This window comes from Bacillus rossius, chromosome 1, assembly GCF_032445375.1.
Source record: "Bacillus rossius redtenbacheri isolate Brsri chromosome 1, Brsri_v3, whole genome shotgun sequence".
Classification (NCBI taxonomy): domain Eukaryota; kingdom Metazoa; phylum Arthropoda; class Insecta; order Phasmatodea; family Bacillidae; genus Bacillus; species Bacillus rossius.
This window is the reverse complement of record NC_086330.1, coordinates 304,676,600-304,700,970: the sequence shown is the minus strand read 5'-3', so window position 1 is coordinate 304,700,970 and position 24,371 is coordinate 304,676,600. Positions and strand designations below refer to the sequence as shown.

Below are 24,371 nucleotides of genomic sequence, written 5' to 3'. Positions count from 1 at the left end.
TCATTGAGGTCGTATCGTCGATCGTCGTGGTTTCCTGCACATCCAGCTCAGTAGTCATTAAGCTATCTTCTGCTGGCGGTACCACGTCTGTTGAAGTCTCCTCCAGTGTTGACATCGACGTTGCCAACGGGATCTGCTCTACCATCGTCGACGCTGACGTCATGGTTCCCGTAGACGATGGTACAACCTCCATCGAGTTCGGCGTTAAAGTCGGTAAAGATGCCATCGAGTTCGCAAGAACAGGTAATTACGCGACTTATGCACCAGAAGAAACAAACTAGGCGATCCTTACAACACCGACGTCAGTAACAAACCGAGCGTCCTGCTGTCTAGGACTCGCTTATATACATGCACCGTATGGAATAATACGATAGTCAAATCAAGATCAATTTACTAAAATACTAGAGTCAAAACAACATTAAAAAAATAGAAGCACCATCAACAAAAAAAGGAAGCACCGACAACGAAAAGGAAGCACCTTCAAAAAAGGAAAAACAAAAGGAAGCACCGACAACGAAAAGGAAGCACCATCAACGAAAAGGAAGCACATTTGGAAGCACCGACAACGAAAAGGCAGCACCGGCATCGAAAAGGAAGCACATTTGGAAGCACCGACAACGAAAAGGCAGCACCGGCATCGAAAAGGAAGAACATTTGGAAGCACCGACAACGAAAAGACAGCACCGGCATCGAAAAGGCAGCACATTTAGAAGCACCGACAACGAAAAGGCAGCACATTTGGAAGCACCGACAAAGAAAAGGCAGCACCGCCAACGAAAAGGCGGCACATTTGGAAGCACCGACAAAGAAAAGGCAGCACCGCCAACGAAAAGGAAGCACATTCGGAAGCACCGACAAAGAAAAAGCAGCACCGCCAACGAAAAGGAAGCACATTCGGAAGCACCGACAAAGAAAAGGCAACACCGGCATCGAAAAGGAAGCACATTTGGAAGCACCGACAACGAAAAGGCAGCACATTTGGAAGTACCGACAACGAAAAGGCAGCACATTTGGAAGCACCGACAACGAAAAGGCAGCACCGGCATCGAAAAGGAAGCACATTTGGAAGCACCGACAACGAAAAGGCAGCAACGACAACGAAAAGGAAGCACATTTGGAAGCACCGACAACGAAAAGGCAGCACATTTGGAAGCACCGACAACGAAAAGGCAGCACATTTGGAAGTACCGACAACGAAAAGGCAGCACATTTGGAAGCACCGACAACGTAAAGGCAGCACATTTGGAAGCACCGACAACGTAAAGGCAGCACATTTGGAAGCACCGACAACGTAAAGGCAGCACATTTGGTAGCACCGACAACGAAAAGGCAGCACATTTGGAAGCACCGACAACGAAAAGGCAGCACATTTGGAAGCACTGACAACGAAAAGGCAGCACATTTGGAAGCACCGTCAATGTAAAGGCAACACATTTGGAAGCACCGACAACGAAAAGGCAGCACATTTGGAAGCACCGACAACGAAAAGGCAGCACATTTGGAAGCACCGACAACGAAAAGGCAGCACATTTGGAAGCACCGCCAACGAAAAGGCAGCACATTTTGGATGAATCATCGAATAAGGAAGCACATTTGGAAGCTCCATCAACTAAAAAAGGCAAAAAGGAAGCACAAGTTACGAGATCTAAGTCTTAGTAAGAAATCATAATACAAGAAATAAAAACATTACATTCTTATAATTTAAATTATTTATTTTATTGCTTTACATTATACAAATGCAAGTAAAACAAGTCATTATTGTATGTAGCCAGCATTCCTCAGTTCCTTGAGTATGAAGGATATTTCTTTGATGCACGAATAGTTTCCTGCACAAAGCGAACCATGTAGAAGTCTTAGCCGGTCAACCAATATGTTTGGATCTTTCCATGATGTGTAATCATTATCTTCTACAACCATCTTCCTTGTACCTTTATAATAAATATTATGATCTCTGGTGTCTTCCGTTTTACCACCAACCGCAGGGTAACTTTCATGTTTGAGACGGTGATCATCACAAGCTTGATCAGATTTATTTAATATATCACGTCGTTTCCATCGTTTCGGTCTCAGGACACCGCCACATTCTTCGATCTTGGCAGCTTTAGGTGCTTCATCATAGTCTATGTCTTTGTCAACAGCCTCAGAGTCACTGTTACAATCACCGTAGAAGGAATCGTCTTCACCCAATTTACCGTAATAATTCGATGTTGATGATGTTGAAGTGTCTTCATCGTCTTCATGCTTCCTTTTTAGGAGTCCATCATTTTTACAAAGTAGGAAAGATCTACTTGAATTCGGCTGGAATATATTCTCACTTTTCACGTTAAGGATTCTTCCATTGTCTTCATTCTTCCGTAAATCATCAACCTTCTTCAATTTAAGTTCTTTGTCGAGATCGGAAGAACCAAGAAAATTATTGTCGTAATGCAGATCACTCTTCCTTAGGCTAGTAGATTCATCGTTGTCCTCTAGCTTGTACGCAGGCTTGGCGCTACAAGTTCTGCCATGTCTTTTTAGGCTCTCTCTCCGCGTAAACGACTTGCTACATCGAACACAACTTATCATATTGCGCAGGGGATTTTTAACACAGTCATTCTTCTCGTGTTGTCTTTTATTCTTTCTCAAGATAAACTCTTTACTGCAAAACTTACACCTATGTTCTTTCGATACAGCGTCAGATACCAAATCGGAATTCATATTAGTTACTGAGACTAATACCAGATACCAATTGAGTGTTTTAAATTAGATTCAATACTTAAATAGAAATTTTTTCATATTTCATCAGCGAGAATTAATATATCTCATGCAAAAGTACTTTATGCATGTAGTTCTGCTTTTCAACAACAGATGTTGCCACATGTTGCTTGCAGGTAAATAATATTTAGTTCTTTTATGCGGGATGCGGGATGCTCATTAACGATCGCAAAAGAAGGATGGCTTCGCTAGACTCCAAGGAAAAGGAAGTTCGTCTTGCATGTTGGTGCTCCACAGATGTCTCATGGCGTAATATTAATTTGACTGAGTAATGATATTTGTTATTTCCACCTGATAAAAATATTGCAAGTTTTGATTTAGTAGCAGAAATTATCGAATTAAATGTAACTCCAAATAAAATGACATGTCTCATTAGACCAAAAAAAATCCATGCAGAGAGCGGTTTCTCAGAATAGTCAGAAACACTTGAAGAAACCACAGGAATGATTGCAAGAACACGGGAAAAACCATCAAAATATTGTCAAGAATAATCAGGAGCACACTGAGAAAACCACCATAATATTAACAATAATAATCGGAAGCACACGGAGAAAACCATCATAATATTGACCAGATTAATCGGAAGCACACAGAGAAAACCACCACATGTTTTCTTTGATATCATAAAATTACAAGAAAAAATATTTAAAAATAAAAATAAATTAATAAAAAAATAAAAAAATAAAATAAAAATGCATAAATTTCTTACTTGTACAAGAACTCTATCTTTGCTCAACAATGATAAGTTTACAAGCTAGCAGAAACTGTTTATGCATTTTTATTTTATTTTTTTATTTTTTTATTAATTTATTTTTATTTTTAAATATTTTTTCTTGTAATTTTATGATATCAAAGAAAACATGTGGTGGTTTTCTCTGTGTGCTTCCGATTAATCTGGTCAATATTATGATGGTTTTCTCCGTGTGCTTCCGATTATTATTGTTAATATTATGGTGGTTTTCTCAGTGTGCTCCTGATTATTCTTGACAATATTTTGATGGTTTTTCCCGTGTTCTTGCAATCATTCCTGTGGTTTCTTCAAGTGTTTCTGACTATTCTGAGAAACCGCTCTCTGCATGGATTTTTTTTGGTCTAATGAGACATGTCATTTTATTTGGAGTTACATTTAATTCGATAATTTCTGCTACTAAATCAAAACTTGCAATATTTTTATCAGGTGGAATTAACAAATATCATTACTCAGTCAAATTAATATTACGCCATGAGACATCTGTGGAGCACCAACATGCAAGACGAACTTCCTTTTCCTTGGAGTCTAGCGAAGCCATCCTTCTTTTGCGATCGTTAATGAGCATCCCGCATCCCGCATAAAAGAACTAAATATTATTTACCTGCAAGCAACATGTGGCAACATCTGTTGTTGAAAAGCAGAACTACATGCATAAAGTACTTTTGCATGAGATATATTAATTCTCGCTGATGAAATATGAAAAAATTTCTATTTAAGTATTGAATCTAATTTAAAACACTCAATTGGTATCTGGTATTAGTCTCAGTAACTAATATGAATTCCGATTTGGGATCTGACGCTGTATCGAAAGAACATAGGTGTAAGTTTTGCAGTAAAGAGTTTATCTTGAGAAAGAATAAAAGACAACACGAGAAGAATGACTGTGTTAAAAATCCCCTGCGCAATATGATAAGTTGTGTTCGATGTAGCAAGTCGTTTACGCGGAGAGAGAGCCCTAAAAAGACATGGCAGAACTTGTAGCGCCAAGCCTGCGTACAAGCTAGAGGACAACGATGAATCTACTAGCCTAAGGAAGAGTGATCTGCATTACGACAATAATTTTCTTGGTTCTTCCGATCTCGACAAAGAACTTAAATTGAAGAAGGTTGATGATTTATGGAAGAATGAAGACAATGGAAGAATCCTTAACGTGAAAAGTGAGAATATATTCCAGCCGAATTCAAGTAGATCTTTCCTACTTTGTAAAAATGATGGACTCCTAAAAAGGAAGCATGAAGACGATGAAGACACTTCAACATCATCAACATCAAATTATTACGGTAAATTGGGTGAAGACGATTCCTTCTACGGTGATTGTAACAGTGACTCTGAGGCTGTTGACAAAGACATAGACTATGATGAAGCACCTAAAGCTGCCAAGATCGAAGAATGTGGCGGTGTCCTGAGACCGAAACGATGGAAACGACGTGATATATTAAATAAATCTGATCAAGCTTGTGATGATCACCGTCTCAAACATGAAAGTTACCCTGCGGTTGGTGGTAAAACGGAAGACACCAGAGATCATAATATTTATTATAAAGGTGCAAGGAAGATGGTTGTAGAAGAGAATGATTACACATCATGGAAAGATCCAAACATATTGGTTGACCGGCTAAGACTTCTACATGGTTCGCTTTGTGCAGGAAACTATTCGTGCATCAAAGAAATATCCTTCATACTCAAGGAACTGAGGAATGCTGGCTACATACAATAATGACTTGTTTTACTTGCATTTGTATAATGTAAAGCAATAAAATAAATAATTTAAATTATAAGAATGTAATGTTTTTATTTCTTGTATTATGATTTCTTACTAAGACTTAGATCTCGTAACTTGTGCTTCCTTTTTGCCTTTTTTAGTTGATGGAGCTTCCAAATGTGCTTCCTTATTCGATGATTCATCCAAAATGTGCTGCCTTTTCGTTGGCGGTGCTTCCAAATGTGCTGCCTTTTCGTTGTCGGTGCTTCCAAATGTGCTGCCTTTTCGTTGTCGGTGCTTCCAAATGTGCTGCCTTTTCGTTGTCGGTGCTTCCAAATGTGTTGCCTTTACATTGACGGTGCTTCCAAATGTGCTGCCTTTTCGTTGTCAGTGCTTCCAAATGTGCTGCCTTTTCGTTGTCGGTGCTTCCAAATGTGCTGCCTTTTCGTTGTCGGTGCTTCCAAATGTGCTGCCTTTACGTTGTCGGTGCTTCCAAATGTGCTGCCTTTACGTTGTCGGTGCTTCCAAATGTGCTGCCTTTACGTTGTCGGTGCTTCCAAATGTGCTGCCTTTTCGTTGTCGGTACTTCCAAATGTGCTGCCTTTTCGTTGTCGGTGCTTCCAAATGTGCTGCCTTTTCGTTGTCGGTGCTTCCAAATGTGCTTCCTTTTCGTTGTCGTTGCTGCCTTTTCGTTGTCGGTGCTTCCAAATGTGCTTCCTTTTCGATGCCGGTGCTGCCTTTTCGTTGTCGGTGCTTCCAAATGTGCTGCCTTTTCGTTGTCGGTACTTCCAAATGTGCTGCCTTTTCGTTGTCGGTGCTTCCAAATGTGCTTCCTTTTCGATGCCGGTGTTGCCTTTTCTTTGTCGGTGCTTCCGAATGTGCTTCCTTTTCGTTGGCGGTGCTGCCTTTTCTTTGTCGGTGCTTCCGAATGTGCTTCCTTTTCGTTGGCGGTGCTGCCTTTTCTTTGTCGGTGCTTCCAAATGTGCCGCCTTTTCGTTGGCGGTGCTGCCTTTTCTTTGTCGGTGCTTCCAAATGTGCTGCCTTTTCGTTGTCGGTGCTTCTAAATGTGCTGCCTTTTCGATGCCGGTGCTGTCTTTTCGTTGTCGGTGCTTCCAAATGTGCTTCCTTTTCGATGCCGGTGCTGCCTTTTCGTTGTCGGTGCTTCCAAATGTGCTTCCTTTTCGATGCCGGTGCTGCCTTTTCGTTGTCGGTGCTTCCAAATGTGCTTCCTTTTCGTTGATGGTGCTTCCTTTTCGTTGTAGGTGCTTCCTTTTGTTTTTCCTTTTTTGAAGGTGCTTCCTTTTCGTTGTCGGTGCTTCCTTTTTTTGTTGATGGTGCTTCTATTTTTTTAATGTTGTTTTGACTCTAGTATTTTAGTAAATTGATCTTGATTTGACTATCGTATTATTCCATACGGTGCATGTATATAAGCGAGTCCTAGACAGCAGGACGCTCGGTTTGTTACTGACGTCGGTGTTGTAAGGATCGCCTAGTTTGTTTCTTCTGGTGCATAAGTCGCGTAATTACCTGTTCTTGCGAACTCGATGGCATCTTTACCGACTTTAACGCCGAACTCGATGGAGGTTGTACCATCGTCTACGGGAACCATGACGTCAGCGTCGACGATGGTAGAGCAGATCCCGTTGGCAACGTCGATGTCAACACTGGAGGAGACTTCAACAGACGTGGTACCGCCAGCAGAAGATAGCTTAATGACTACTGAGCTGGATGTGCAGGAAACCACGACGATCGACGATACGACCTCAATGAAGACTTCAATGGATGCCGAATCGACAACAACTAACGAACATCGGTGCTGTTACTGCGACAAGATTTTCTCAAACAACAGCAATGCTCGGCGGCACGAGAGGAGCGAATGTGCCAAGAACCTATATCGTAAAATGTTTGTTTGTGAGAAATGTCATAAGCAGTTTGCCAGAAAAGATAATATGAAAACGCACATGAAGGCATGTATAGGTCCTGCTGTGCGGCAGAAAGTAAAGGTTTCGGCGCAACAACGATGCATTGATGTTCATAAGAGAATGCCTGGAAATGGTGCAACTGCGGCAACGTCAGTATCTGGATCGGGTCTGAAAGGTTCGTGTTCATTACCACGGTATCCTTGCAGCTACTGTGATACGTCGTTCGCATTTGCTCATGATGCACGAAGACATGAGCGGAGCAAATGCACGAAGAATCCATCTCGCATGAAGTTTCGATGTGATGAGTGTCATGAATGGTTTACTCGAATTGATAATTTGCGACGACATGCGAAAAACTGTAAAGGTGAAGTCCGTGTGCCTACTGCTGAACTACCTGCAGAAATTTCGACTCCTCGGTTTAGGTTGAAGGCTCGTGAGCGTACAAGCAAGAAAACCGATGTGCAGCAACCGATTGGTATGACGTCTGAACAGGAAAATAAACCTAAGACTGTGTTCGGCGCATTACAAGTGAACGATAATGGCTTCTACTTGGCGCAGTCTGCATTTCGTGGAACATTGAAGGACTACTATTATTTAAATACGTTAGGTGAGTCGAAAGACATTTGTAATTTTCTTAATGATATCAGAGAGGACATAATCAATCAGCTTACTGATGATGTAGCAACAAACGGACCTTTGAAATATAACTTGTGGTTGGACTGTATATATGGAAAGCCATATCCGTTCGATGACAAAGTGAAGAAGTGTGCATTCAAGACATCGGCTGCAGTAATTTACAGTTCTAACGATGTCAAGCAAACTGTTAAAAACGGTATCCAGAAACTCTGTCAAGAAGAGGTGGACTATGTCTGTAAAGGTTCTGGCTGGACTCTGTCTAGTATAAACCGATTGGAGCTAAGAATTAGTCATTTCACACCGCTGCGGAACTAAATGATTATAAGATTGCTGGCTTTCGCAAATGATCCTGTAGTAGAATAGAAATTATGTAATAAATATTATGTTTGTAAAAGAACTTGTGGTGTTTAATTCCTCGAACCTGTTACTATTATGTTAAATTGATGTTATATTTAATTTTTTTGCATCGTCCTAGATCGTACCAAGGACCTTAGTCGACCTAATCGATCAGTATATAGATTACAAATTTATTTAATAAATTTTGGAATTTTTCCCGAATTTCTAGCTAAATAATTATGGATTTTCAAGATGGCGGCCAAATGACAATATGTCGGGTGTCACAGCAATAATAAATGATTACTGCACTCTAGCGGATAAGAATTAAACTAACATGACGTCAGCGCACTCTCGCCGACGATACACTGATGATGGCTTCCAGCAGACGAGGACAAGATGGCGGACATGACGTCATACTACCTGACGATATATATATATGCTTTGAAAAAAAAGTGGAGGGAGTCAGTATGCCTGCAGCCACCGTGGGGGAAGGATCGGTCGCCATTTTTATTTTTTTGCACTCGTCGGGTTTGAACCGAGGACTCCGAGCTCCGTGTTGTAAATGTTTGTTTTTTAAATATTTTATTAAAAATTTTATTATTTAATTTTTTTTATAATTTTTAAATTTTTTTCATTAAAATCGAATAATAAATTTAAAGATTGCGGCCGTAACGGAAATTGCAACGGTGACGTCATAATTAAAAATGGCCGATAACACAATGCCGGAATGTTCGAGAAAACGAAATGACGTCATCCAAGATGGTGGATCCAAGATGGCCGTCGGGGTCAAGGTCAAAGGTCAAGGTCACATCCTGATAGAGGCTTAACTGAGGCTTGAGTTAAGGATGCTTAAGCCTCTATCAGGACATTTCTAGCCGTTGGGATTTTTAAGGACTAAATCGGGAAATTTTCCCTCGAAACGGGAATTTTTCCCTCGAAAACGGGAAATTTTTTCTTAAAACGGGAAATTTTGAGTCATTTTGAGTCATTTTTGAGGAATTTTGAGGAATTTTTGCTGCCGTGACGTCACAAATCCAAGATGGCGGAGCCGGCACCGGCACCACCGCCTGGCGCCTGATCTCGGAACCCCCAAACAATACTACTTGGTGGGTGCTGGCAGACTGACCCCCACCACTTATGTCAAAGTATAAATCATCAGGAAGTATTATGTCATGTTTGCCATCTTGAAATTTGGACGCCATCTTGAAAATTCTTATTTATTATCCGATTTTAATGAAAAAAATTCCAAAATTCATCAAAAAATTAACTTTTTTGAACTCTGTTTGATTAGATCGAATTACGTTCTTGGTTCGATTCCCGGCGAGAGTAAACGGCCGATACTTCCTCCATGAAAGCTACCTAGACTGATCTACCACCAACAATACCAAGGTACATATATCATCAGATGGTAATACGACATGTCCACCACCTGGCCTCATCCGCTGGAGACCACCATCTTGTTTTCGTCTGCTAGAGTGTACTGATACCATGTAAGTATAATTATCTGGTCACCATACCTTTGTCCTCAACTGTTGACATTGAACTTTGACCTTGACCTTGAACTTTGTACTTGACCTTGAAATTTGACTCAGACCTTGAAATTTGACCTTGACCTTAATCTACGACTTTGACCTTGACGAGCATCATGGATCCAACATTTTAAGTTCAGTACATGCTACCAGGAGCTACCACCTGCTGGAGTACACCATCTTGTGTGTGTACTCGTCTTATAGAGTACATTTCCATCTGAATAATTTAATTCCAACCCGCTACAGTGCAGTAAACATTTATTACCGAGGTGTCCCCCGCCATCTTGAAATTTGGACGCCATCTTGAAATCGTGTAATTATTTAGCTAGAAATTCGGGAAAAAATCCAAAATTCATTAAATAAATCACTCATTAGTTAACATATTGAATTGATGGATTCCTATCTTCGGTTCGAATCTTGAACAGTGACAGGTGTAACTAAATATTAAATATATGTAATATTTTATTTTCCATAACATTTCGTGGAATTTAAAATCATTCACTTTACGAAAAAAAACTCAAGACAATATACCTGACCATCGAATTCAATACAGTACCGCTATGCCTTACATGAAAGTCTAATTTTCCGATAATCTGAATAACCGATAAATCGTTCATGTACAAGGCCGTACATACATGCCAAGTGTCTCCGGACCATGAGGCCGGCTCATAAACAATATCAGACGTATAGGCTAGTCATTTCCGAACCTAACGACCTTCCTCATCGTCAGCTAATTATATTCAATTGAACCAACGGATCATGTTTTTTACGCTTACAAGAGGACCAAGAATCCAATCAAAAAGGCAGCGCCATCAACAAAAAGGCAGCACCTTTTGGAAGCACCATCAACAAAAAGGCAGCACATTTGAAAGCACTATCAAAAAAGGAAGCACAATTGGAAGCACCATCAAAAAAGGAAGCACAATTGGAAGCACCATCAACAAAAAGGCAGCACATTTGGAAGCACCATCAAAAAAGGAAGCAAAAATGGAACCACCATCAACAAAAAGGCAGCACATTTGGAAGCACCATAATCAAAAAGGAAGCACATTTGGAAGCACCATAATCAAAAAGGAAGCACATTTGGAAGCACCATAATAAAAAAGGAAGCACATTTTGGAAGCACCGACAACGAAAAGTCAGCACATTTGGAAGCACCATAATCAAAAAGGAAGCACATTTTGGAAGCACCGACAACGAAAAGTCAGCACATTTGGAAGCATCATCAAAAAAGGAAGCACAATTGGAAGCACCATCAACAAAAAAGCAGCACATTTGGAAGCACCATAATCAAAAAGGCAGCACAATTGGAAGCACCATAAACAAAAAAGCAGCACATTTGGAAGCACCATAATCAAAAAGGAAGCACATTTTGGAAGCACCATCAACAAAAAAACAAAAAGGAAGCACAAGTTACGAGAAATAAGTCTTAGTTAGAAATCAGAATACAAGAAATAAAAACATTACATTTTTATAATTTAAATTATTTATTTTATTTCTTTACATTATACAAATGCAAGTAAAACAAGCCCTTATTGTATGAAGCCAGCTTCCCTCAGTTCTTTGAGTAGGAAGGATATTTCTTTGATGCACGAATAGTTTCCTGCACAAAGCGAACCATGTAGAAGTCTTAGCCGGTCAACCAATAGGTTTGGATCTTTCCATGATGTGTAATCATTCTCTTCTACCACCATCTTCCTTGCACGTTTATAATAAATATTATGATCTCTGGTGTCTTCCGTTTTACCACCAACCTCAGGGTAACTTTCATTTTTGAGACAGTGATCATCACAAGCTTGATCAGATTTATCTAATATATCACGTCGTTTCCATCGTTTTGGTCTCAGGACACCGCCACATTCTTCGATCTTGTCAGCGTTAGGTGCTTCATCACAATCTATGTCTTTGTCAACAGCCTCAGAGTCACTGTAACAATCACCGTAGAAGGCATCGTCTTCACCCAGATTACCGTAAGAATTCGATGTTGATGATGTCGAAGTGTCTTCATCGTCTTCATGCTTCCGTTTTAGGAGTCCATCATTTTTACAAAGTAGGAAAGATCTACTTGAATTCGGTTGGAATATATTCTCACTTTTCACGTTAAGGATTCTTCCATTGTCTTCATTCTTCCGTAAATAACCAACCTCCTTCAATTTAAGTTCTTTGTCGAGATCGGAAGTGCCAGGAAAATTATTGTCGTAATGCAGATCACTCTTCCTTTGTCTAGTAGATTCATCGTTGTCCTCTAGCTTGTACGCAGGCTTGGCATTACAAGTTCTGCTATGTCTTTTTAGGCTCTCTCTCCGCGTAAACGACTTGCTACATTGAGCACAACTTATCATATTGCGTAGTGGATTTTCAACACAGTCATTCTTCTCGTGTTGTCTTTTATTCTTTCTCAAGATAAACTCTTTGCTGCAAAACTTACACCTATGTTCTTTCGATACAGCTTCAGATACAAATCACAATACATATTAGTTACTGAGACTAATGCCAGATACCAATTGAGTGTTTTAAATTAGATACATTACTTAAATTTAATTTTTTTCATATTTCATCAGCGAGAATTAATATATCTCATGCAAAGGTACTTGATGCATGTAGTTCTGCTTTTCAACAACAGATTTAGCCACATGTTATTTGCAGGTAAATAATATTTAGTTCTTTAATTCGAAATGCGGGATGCTCACTAGCAATCGCAAAAGAAGGATGGCTTCGCTATATTCCAAGGAGAAGGAAGTCCTTCCTTCCTGTTAGTGCTTCTTAGATTTCTCAGTGATTATTATTATTTGACTGAGAAATGATATTTTTTTTAATTTCCACCTGATAAAAATATTACAAGTGTTGATTAAGTAGCAGAAGATCACTAATTAAATGTAACCTTAAATAAATTAACATGACTCATTAAATAAAAAATCCTTCATGCAGAGATCAATTGCTCATCTGTAACCAGAAGCACTTGCAGAAAACCATCAAAATATTGTCAAGTATAATCAGGAGCACACGGAGAAAACCATCAAAATATTGACAAGAATATTCAGGAGCACACGGAGAAAACCACCATAATATTGTCAAGAATAATCGAGAGCACACGGAGAAAACCGCCATAATATTGACAAGAATAATCGGAAGCACACGGAGAAAACCACCACAAGTTTTCTTTGTTATCATAAAATTACAGAAAAAAAAAATTAATAAAAAATTAGTAAAAAAATCACAAAAAATTCAAAAATTGATTCTTCTAGCTTGTGAACTTCTCATTGTTGAGCAAAGATAGAGTTCTAGTCCAAGCCAGAATCAGTTTTTGAATTTTTTGTGATTTTTTTATTAATTTTTTATTAATTTTTTTTCCTGTAATTTTATGATAACAAAGAAAACTTGTGGTGGTTTTCTCCGTGTGCTTCCGATTATTCTTGTCAATATTATGGCGGTTTTCTCCGTGTGCTCCTGATTATTCTTGTCAAATATTATGGTGGTTTTCTCCGTGTGCTCTCCATTATTCTTGACAATATTATGGTGGTTTTCTCCGTGTGCTCCTGAATATTCTTGTCAATATTTTGATGGTTTTCTCCGTGTGCTCCTGATTATACTTGACAATATTTTGATGGTTTTCTGCAAGTGCTTCTGGTTACAGATGAGCACTTGATCTCTGCATGAAGGATTTATTTATTTAATGAGTCATGTTAGTTTATTTAAGGTTATATTTAATTAGTGATCTTCTGCTACTTAATCAACACTTGTAATATTTTTATCAGGTAGAAATTAAAAAAAAATATCATTTCTCAGTCAAATAATAATAATCTCTGAGAAATCTAAGAAGCACTAACAGGAAGGACGGACTTCCTTCTCCTTGGAGTCTAGCGAAGTCATCCTTCTTTTGCGATCGTAAGTGAGCATCCCGCATCCCGCATAAAAGAACTAAATATTATTTACCTGCAAGCAACATGTGGCGAAATCTGCTGTTAAAAAGCAGATCTACATGCATCAAGTACCTTTGCATGAGATATATTAATTCTCGCTGATGAAATATGAAAAAAATTAAATTTAAGTAATGTATCTAATTTAAAACACTCAATTGGTATCTGGCATTAGTCTCAGTAACTAATATGTATTGTGATTTGGGATCTGACGCTGTATCGAAAGAACATAGGTGTAAGTTTTGCAGCAAAGAGTTTATCTTGAGAAAGATTTAAAGACAACACGAGAAGAATGACTGTGTTAAAAATCCACTACGCAATATGATAAGTTGTGCTCGATGTAGCAAGTCGTTTACGCGGAGAGAGAGCCTAAAAAGACATAGCAGAACTTGTAATGCCAAGCCTGCGTACAAGCTAGAGGACAACAATGAATCTACTAGACAAAGGAAGAGTGATCTGCATTACGACAATAATTTTCCTGGCACTTCCGATCTCGACAAATAACTTAAATTGAAGGAGGTTGGTTATTTACGGAAGAATGAAGACAATGGAAGAATCCTTAACATGAAAAGTAAGAATATATTCCAGCCGAATTCAAGTAGATCTTTTCTACTTTGTAAAAATGATGGACTCCTAAAACGGAAGCATGAAGACGATGAAGACACTTCGACATCATCAACATCGAATTCTTACGGTAATCTGGGTGAAGACGATGCCTTATACGGTGATTGTTACAGTGACTCTGAGGCTGTTGACAAAGACTTAGATTGTGATGAAGCACCTAAAGCTGACAAGATCGAAGAATGTGGCGGTGTCCTGAGACCGAAACGATGGAAACGACGTGATATATTAGATAAATCTGATCAAGCTTGTGATGATCACTGTCTCAAAAATGAATGTTACCCTGAGGTTGGTGGTAAAACGGAAGACACCAGAGATCATAATATTTATTATAAACGTGCAAGGAAGATGGTGGTAGAAGAGAATGATTACACATCATGGAAAGATCCAAACCTATTGGTTGACCGGCTAAGACTTCTACATGGTTCACTTTGTGCAGGAAACTATTCGTGCATCAAAGAAATATCCTTCCTACTCAAAGAACTGAGGGAAGCTGGCTTCATACAATAAGGGCTTGTTTTACTTGCATTTGTATAATGTAAAGAAATAAAATAAATAATTTAAATTATAAAAATGTAATGTTTTTATTTCTTGTATTCTGATTTCTAACTAAGACTTAGTTCTCGTACCTTTTGTGCTTCCTTTTTGTTTTTTTGTTGATGGTGCTTCCAAATTGTGCTTCTTTTTTGATTATGGTGCTTCCAAATGTGCTGCCTTTTTGTTTATGGTGCTTCCAATTGTGCTGCCTTTTTGATTATGGTGTTTCCAAATGTGCTGCTTTTTTGTTGATGGTGCTTCCAATTGTGCTTCCTTTTTTGATGATGCTTCCAAATGTGCTAACTTTTCGTTGTCGGTGCTTCCAAAATGTGCTTCCTTTTTGATTATGGTGCTTCCAAATGTGCTGACTTTTCGTTGTCGGTGCTTCCAAAATGTGCTTCCTTTTTTATTATGGTGCTTCCAAATGTGCTTCCTTTTTGATTATGGTGCTTCCAAATGTGCTGCCTTTTTGTTGATGGTGGTTCCATTTTTGCTTCCTTTTTTGATGGTGCTTCCAAATGTGCTGCCTTTTTGTTGATGGTGCTTCCAATTGTGCTTCCTTTATTGATGGTGCTTCCAAATGTGCTGCCTTTTTGATTATGGTGCTTCCAATTGTGCTTCCTTTTTTTATGGTGCTTCCAATTGTGCTTCCTTTTTTGATAGTGCTTCCAAATGTGCTGCCTTTTTGTTGATGGTGCTTCCAAAATGTGCGTCCTTTTTGTTGATGACGCTGCCTTTTTGATTGGATTCTTGGTCCTCTTGTAAGTGTAAAAAACATGATCCGTTGGTTCAATTGAATATAATTAGCTGACGATGAGGAAGGTCGTGAGGTTCGGAAATGACTAGCCTATACGTCTGATATTGTTTATGAGCCGGCCTCATGGTCCGGAGACACTTGGCATGTATGTACGGCCTTGTACATGAACGATTTATCGGTTATTCAGATTATCGGAAAATTAGACTTTCATGTAAGGCATAGCGGTACTGTATTTAATTCGATGGTCAGGTATATTGTCTTGAGTTTTTTTTCGTAAAGTGAATGATTTTAAATTCCACGAAATGTTATGGAAAATAAAATATTACATATATTTAATATTTAGTTACACCTGTCACTGTTCAAGATTCGAACCGAAGATAGGAATCCATCAATTCAATATGTTAACTAATGAGTGATTTATTTAATGAATTTTGGATTTTTTCCCGAATTTCTAGCTAAATAATTACACGATTTCAAGATGGCGTCCAAATTTCAAGATGGCGGGGGACACCTCGGTAATAAATGTTTACTGCACTGTAGCGGGTTGGAATTAAATTATTCAGATGGAAATGTACTCTATAAGACGAGTACACACACAAGATGGTGTACTCCAGCAGGTGGTAGCTCCTGGTAGCATGTACTGAACTTAAAATGTTGGATCCATGATGCTCGTCAAGGTCAAAGTCGTAGATTAAGGTCAAGGTCAAATTTCAAGGTCTGAGTCAAATTTCAAGGTCAAGGTCAAAGTTCAAGGTCAAGGTCAAAGTTCAATGTCAACAGTTGAGGACAAAGGTATGGTGACCAGATAATCATACTTACATGGTATCGGTACACTCTAGCAGACGAAAACAAGATGGTGGTCTCCAGCGGATGAGGCCAGATGGTGGACATGTCGTATTACCATCTGATGATATATGTACCTTGGTATTGTTGGTGGTAGATCAGTCTAGGTAGCTTTCATGGAGGAAGTATCGGCCGTTTACTCTCGCCGGGAATCGAACCAAGAACGTAATTCGATCTAATCAAACAGAGTTCAAAAAAGTTAATTTTTTGATGAATTTTGGAATTTTTTTCATTAAAATCGGATAATAAATAAGAATTTTCAAGATGGCGTCCAAATTTCAAGATGGCAAACATGACATAATACTTCCTGATGATTTATACTTTGACATAAGTGGTGGGGGTCAGTCTGCCAGCACCCACCACGGGGAAAGGATTGGTTGCCATTTTTTAATTTTTTTGCCCTCACCGGGTTCGAACCGAGGGCTCCGAGCTCCGTGTTTTAAATGTTTGTTTTTTAAATATTTTTACAAAATTTTATTAAATGAATTTTTTTATAAATTTTAAATCTTTTTATTAAAATCGGAGAATAAATAAAGATTTTCAATATGGCGGCCGTAACGGAAATTGCAACGGTGACGTCATTATCCATGATGACATCAGAGGCACATCAGAGGCTTATCGGAGGCTGTAGACATGGATGCTTAAGGGGATTGGTGCAGGACAAAAAACAGTCATTCGTCAGAATTTGTTGGAAATGAGCTTAAGTGTTTTATAAATGCTTGTTTATTACTACTGTACGGCCAGCCAGCACGTATATAAGCTAGCGGGTGAGATTTGGCAAGTTAGTGGCGAGAGAGCTTCTGTGAGGGGAGGTTGTCGAATGTTGCAGCTCTGAGGCCTGCCATCTAGCGGGAATCTTTCGAAGGTCTTCCACAATATCGCCTTTCTCTCTTTCTCTCTCTCTCTCCAACACGGACACCCAACGAGCTCTTATCTTCGCTTCCCATCTCGCCCTATCCTTCATTCTCGGATCAGGTAGCCGCTCTTCCCCGCGTAGACTTTCATGTCACTCCAGGAAACCAAGAGAACCTGTGAAAAATTTGCCAAAGCTGAATTTTTGTACTGTGGTAGAGTTGACTATGCTTGATAACATACCGAAAGTTTACCGCTGAAGACCTTGTGCGTAATCACCGAAAATTTGCATTTAAGTCCTAGGTGACAGCATCAGTCCATTAAAATGCTACCCATTGATACAGTTTTTAATTTTGACTGTCCGTAAACCTACCAAAATAATCTAGAAACTGTAATACGCCCATTAATGTTAGAAAAAATTTAAATTTTTAATATTTAAGATATGATATAAAGCGATTAATTCACGACATATATTTATTTTATCTTTGCCACCCAGATAAAAATACGATTTACACCGATTTGAAGAGCCCAATAAGAAAAAATGTCTAAATAAATGTTTTTAATTATACTTTTAGCTTTAAGATAGTATATTTATAAAGAGTCTAGCATAATTAGTTGCCTCATTAAAGCTGCCCGAGCGTTGCAGTGTACTGCGGCCGTACTGATCTTTCACGGCCGGCGGGCTTTGAAACACGCTGCGTACTGCGACACTCAATAAACTTGGTCTTATTTAGGAATTACTTAAAATATATTTAATGCATATGATAGGGTGTATTCATGTTACATCTATTGAGATATACATATTCTTTTTTCTTATATGAATGATTTTTGATACAATAAAATTAACAATAAACAATTTCTGCTTGGAACTTGTAAATCAAAATTCTAGAGGACCTCTGGTTTTATATATGTGTGTTCGTATTTTGTTACAAAAATTTTATTATTAAAAAATATTTTAATACCAAAAAATATAATTATTTTTTATTTCTAATACATTATATTATTTTAGATCAGAACTGTGCAAAATTTTAATGTAGCCTATATTATAAAATATATATATTTAATTATATGAAATTGGTTTACTACATAACAATTGAAGAAAACGATACACCGTAAATGTGCTTATTGAGTTTTGTCACTTTTATAACATAATTCGTATGATAATATTATTTTTTCCCAGAAAATAAATAAAACATAAGTTGTGTTGTAAAATGTATTGATAGAATTACATATTTAGTATTTTTTTTCTAAGTTAATTCATTGGAGTGCTGCGCCTAGCTTACTTCGTTGAATTGCTAGTGGCAAAGAGCGGTGGTGGATGTTTTTGCAAGAGTTTGACCGTATTTTATGACCCCAGCTGTGAGAGGGTGTTCGTCCCAGAAATCTTAACGGTCAAGGAAAATAGCCTTTCTCTGTAGTCACGTACGGGTGTGCTACTCGCGTAATATCGTCAGTTTATCACAACTTTCCGGGAAGTTCTATTGTTATTTATTTATAATTTAGAAATTAAAGAGTCGATCATACTAACATTTTTAACTAAGCAAATCGCATCCTGGAAGATTTTTATCTACGTAAGCAGCAAAAATCACTTGCAGTTAGGAAACTTTTATTCTTTCAGAGTAAAATTCAGTCTGGAATTACCATACATTAAAAACCTTAGTTTTCTGGAGCAAAAAACGTCCCAGCACGAGCGACTAACACTGCTGCACACACACTACGCATCTTGAAATACATCAGTGGTCAGACTATTGTACCAGACACTCAAAATATACACATTTAAACCTTTAAAAAAAACACACAGACAATATTTATGAAGTGATTTTGACGCTACACTCAACATATTTATGTAACATGTAGTCAAATTTCTATAAAAAAATATATTTTTCTTACCTTTTATGATTAAAATTACCAATTTAATAATAGGACGTTTAAACATTGAGGTGTTTATCACAGTTTCCATGTAGGACATTCTTTTATATTACTTTGGTGCCATAATAAGAACCGGCTTAAAAAAGTATTAAAGTTATTAAAAGTTACGAAACATTTTTGTGAATCATTGTAGAAATTATCATTAAGGACTCAACTGCTCATTATTGGTGTGATCACAAGGTTTCATCAGTAAACTTTTGACGTGTTACTAAGAAATGTTCATTCTACTACTGTACAAAATTTTTGCTTTGGGATAATTTTCCATGTATTAAAAATGTTTGTTTCTTAACAGCGAAATTCGTCCCGACCCGAGCCTACTTCGACAACCTCGCAGTAGTATACACTACGCGGCTCGGATCGCTTTAGTGGTCAGACTAATTGTATGAGACACTTAAAAAATATACCAATTTAAAGATGAATAAATATGCAACAACGTTTACTTTAAGCGATTTCCACGTTGGGCTCTTTAAGTTTATGTAAGATGTATTTATATTTCCTTAAAATTGAATGAAAGTGAATTCGTTAACTTTAATGATTTAAAAGGTATATTTTATAGAAACATGTTAAAACTTTGTGCTTTTTATCACTATCCTCAGATAGGGCAATGTTTCTAGATTATTTTGGGTTCCATACTGACGGTCTAATCCATAAAGTGCATTTGCAATATCCATTATTGTGGATCGTTGCATAAAATTGTCATTTTGGACTTAACTGCCCGTTTTTGGTGTGACGCACAAGGTTTGCGGCAGTACTTAAACTTTTGACGTGTTACTAAGAATTCTCATTCTACTACTGTACAAATTTTCGGCTTTGGGATAATTTTCCATGTATTAAAAACCTTTGTTTCTTCACAGCGAAATTCGTCCCGACCCGAGCCTACTTCGGCAACCTCGCAGTAGTATACACTACGCGGCTCGGATCGCTTTAGTGGTCAGACACATTGTACCAGGCTCTCAACAAATAAACTAATTTAAAATTTAAGAATTAAATCATGATCGTAAAATGGCTGCCATGGTGATTTGCAAATTTATGGAGAAATAAAAGCAGTTAAAATCTTATGTAGTTTCCAAGAGACATTATTACATCACCAATCATCTAAAGTAACAGGTTTACAAAATTTCAACGTATTCAGTAACTAGTCAGTTTTTTTTCAAATGTGTTAGTATTAACAATCTGGACCATATCTAGTCTGTGAGGTCTGTATTGTTACAGACTATCTGTATTCCGGTATTTGGATTTTGAAGCTACTTAATGATTCGCTTTCAATGTCTATTAAAATATACCTAATGCTGATTGCAGGAATATTTCTACTCGATTTCAAAGTTATAATTCCTGAACATTTGTAGCAGACACATTTCAATGTAACACTTAGTGATTTTCGAGTTGTGTTGAGGTTTCACATGCCACTTCGTATATACCTGCTCTGGTAACAATGAGTCATCACAACCGGTGCCGTCTGTACGAGCGTCTTCACAAGTTATCCTGAAATATGTTCTTAAATATTAATTCAAGTGAATTCTTAAAATCCTACACACCTTATCTTAAGTGTCGTAAATGAATCGTTATATTTTATAAATCCATATAATATAGGAGCCATAATGGCGCGAAGCAATGGACGCGATACGAATAATATTTTTTTTTACCAACCACTACATCAGTAAATATTTGTGGTTTCCATTCGCTATGAATTCAAGTACTGCTTCTTCAATTCGGCCACAGTTAAATGGGAGGCTCTGAATCACTGAAAACTCCTCAACGAAATCAACGATGAATCACAGGCATTACAACAAACAGTTGTCACAAGTCAAGTAGGCAATGAGCAGGTGACATTTTTCGAGTTCGTAGAGGATTGTTGAGACTATCCTACAGGTCAATGGCAACGCGCCCTTACGCGCATGGTTAATACCCCGCATGAGTAGAGTGTAAAGGCGTAAGCCTGAGACACATCTAGGTCCTCATCTAACCGCGCACACTTAGATTTAACTCAGGATAGGGTGAAAAATATTTACTAATTTTGCAGTCCTAACAGTCACCAACGAATAGCCAGCATAATAAATAATTAAGCTCACGAATATTGTTCGTGAATGAAGGCGAAGCTGATACTTTGGAAACGTTACCAGCAGATATTAAATAATGTTTAACTATTATTTACGTAGTTTACTTCTTAAAACTGCATTCATGTAAACTGATTTTGTGTGAGACTATGTTGAGTGTTTTCTGCTACACTTAGTTTTCTGAAAAAAGTCTATTGTGGCTTAATAAACTTGTTAACATTGGTGCCTGTCATAAAAAAAAACTCAAACGTAATTATACGGATACATGTTGAGTATAGTTAATGAATGGTTCACGCATTGCTGAAAAAACAAAAAAAAAAATGTTTAAAATTTTACACATCTTTTTGTTGTTGCATCGCGTCCATCGCGTTGTATATACGCAACTCTGAAAAATAAATATAAATGGTAAAAAAAGCTATAATAAAATAATCTCGTATCTTTCTTTATTCTTTTTTCTAAGCGCTCTAATGGTTTTCGATAGTTTTGTTCTTTTGTGTACGCTGCTTGGTGGAGGTTTCTTCTGCATTTTATTCCTGAATAAATCTCACGCTTACAACAAAAAACATCTAGCTAAATCACTGTGCTAAATAATAACAGAGAATAACCATTCAATTATACGCCGAGCTATACCAAACACATTCTCTTATCTACTGAAAATGAGTACGTTGACCTTCATATCAGTTTCCCGCGAAATCCCGTCTCCCCTTCGTAAACAGCAGACAGCTGTGGCTGGGTGGGAACGAGCTGCAAAAAGTTTGGAAAACTGTCGCAAGGTGTCACTACTGTACAGCGCGCTCCATAATTCCTCGTATCCGAGCTTGCACGCTGCTCAAATTTCTACAGCTACATTTTTACTTTAGGTCCGACTGCAATAAGCTAAAGACTAAAATAAAGTCAATCATTCAGCCGACATATATGTAGGCGTTTGAATTACAAATGAAAACGCGAATGTTATTAAATTCGCAAATGAATATCACGTAATTTCGTAGCAGCTTATTTATTAAAATTCAAATTGTAAATACGTTAAATTAATAATGATTACAGATAAAATAATGGTCACAGTCATATCTCCCGTGTCTGAAAATTTATCTGCGAAAGTTTTACCACTGAATTCTTTATAGTTTTTTAATAAAGCTTGAATTTAAAAAATTCCCGAAAATCAGCAATAACTTAATTAAAATAAAAAAATAAAAAAATAAATTTTACACCAGAATGGTTCAAATCTTCTCTAGCAGCTGAATCATTAACAAATATATTGTTTTTTTAATACGATGCTGGTGCACCAATCCCCTTAAGCCTATATATGGACATTTCTAGCCTCTGCTATTTTTATGGACTAAAAATGGGAAATTTTTCCTTGAAACGAGATTTTTTCCCTCAAAAAGAGAATTTTTTAATTTATAAAAATTTTTGAGATTTTTTGGCGGAATTTTTTTCCACAAAAATTAAAATTTTGGCTAATTTTGAGGAATTTTGGGCATATTTTGCCCAATTTTGACTAGTTTTTAGGGTCAAAGGTCAATGTCCTACTTTTCCCGTTACGCTGTGTCCCGTTACGCTCATCCAAGATGGCCGTCGTGACGTCATAATTCAACATGTTGGAAAACACCACAGACACCACACCCTGGACCCTGTCCCCGGAGCCACTATTATACTACTTTTATTGTATTCTGTTACAATCTCACCCATAATCAGTTTTTTCTAAATATTTTCAATGTACAAACACTGCACGTCTACAGTTCATTATAGTATAGAAATGTGGATACTGTAGTATATGTAATGGTGAAAGTCCTGCGAGATCTTATTCGTGTGTGTGCATGTGCATACACAAGTAAAGAGGTGCCTATAGTAATGCATGTTGTGTACATGTCTTCTTCAAAACTTGATCCCCCTGGAAACTAAATGCTGGCTACGCCACTGACTGCGGGGCACGTGTTACAGCCAGACCAACTACCTGGGCGCACGGGGCGGGTTCAATGACCAACTGGACGACAAGACCAAGCGGTTCACTTACTTTGTACCGCGCGACCTCGCATGGACACGTGCTGAGTTGCACTTCCCGTCCACCTACAAGAAGCTGTTCATGAAGGAGTACTCGTACCACGTAAGTTGTTTCACCGTCACTAGTTCCTCCGAGCCAACCATGTCACACTTTCTGTGTCATGGCTGGACTTGTGCACAGCGTTCGAGTCCTGGTCTGGCCATCCTGAAACTGGCTTGGTCACGGTTCCCGCAGTCTCCCCAGGCAGAACTGGGGTGTCCCTTCCAGGTCATGGCCAGGTTCTTTTCCCGTTTCAGGGACCTCGTCATCGACGTGAGACTAAGTTCTTAGGTCGTGTCCATGTTCCTCTGTAGTTTTCCCCGGCAGTTACTTCAGAGAGCTGTCCGAACTGCAAGTAAACTATTCTGTGTGCTTCTCGCATACTTACAGGTGAAAAAAGTCCCCATTTTAAAAATAATATTGAAAAAATATTGAAATATTTTTACAAAAATTTAACATATACATACCCATCGTATTTACAGAACAAAGCTAGAATCATAAAGTTAATTTTCATAAATTCAATAAATCATGTCAATAATGAAGAGTAAATAAGTTTAAATTGTATCAGTGGCCAAATTGCTGTATAGATTTTTTTCTTTGCCTTGGAATTGGGTTCAGGGTAGTGCTGTATTGATAGCTCCTATATTTCACAAACAATTCCTGGATTGTCTTTAATGTATTTGTTCTATATAATAGTGTGTGTGGGTTTTTTTAAAGATAAATTCAAGTGTTAAAAAAGACATTGAAAATCCAACTAAATTATCTATAAGTACCTTGTTGGCATTTGGAAGTATGTACTATATTTCATAGCCCAATGGATGAAAAATTTCTAGTAGAACTATTTTTTTTTTTTTGGAGATGCCATCTTGAAACAACCCCAAAAATTGCTGGTTTTTTTTTTTTGGCCCATTATCTTCCAAAATATGCATCTGAAAAAAGTGAACTAAATTTGCTACAATATGAGATTCAATTTAGTTTTCTACCTTGAACTGTTTTGGCCTGGGGATACAGCTGTCCAAATTTCAGTCAATTATGTGAAAAATAGAATAATCTTAATTTTTTTACAAATGTCTAGCCCGATAGTTAAATTACCAAACCTACAGTAAAATTCCATAGGGAAACTATTAAACTTAAGTTAATTTGCATCTTGTTAAATAATTTAACATTTTGCTACCTAAAACAGAACACAA

At 37.8% G+C, this 24,371-nt stretch overlaps 1 protein-coding gene across 3 annotated transcripts in view; it reads left to right on the top strand.

Annotated features, from left to right (window-relative positions):
• LOC134527853 (fasciclin-1) overlaps positions 1-24,371 on the top strand; it is a 222,445-nt gene that overhangs the window by 175,485 nt on the left and 22,589 nt on the right. For all 3 annotated transcript variants that reach the window (XM_063360812.1, XM_063360815.1, XM_063360814.1), the window contains exon 9: positions 23,082-23,244. In XM_063360812.1, coding sequence (XP_063216882.1) covers positions 23,082-23,244 — 163 coding nt within the window. The remainder of the gene's footprint in view (positions 1-23,081; positions 23,245-24,371) is intronic.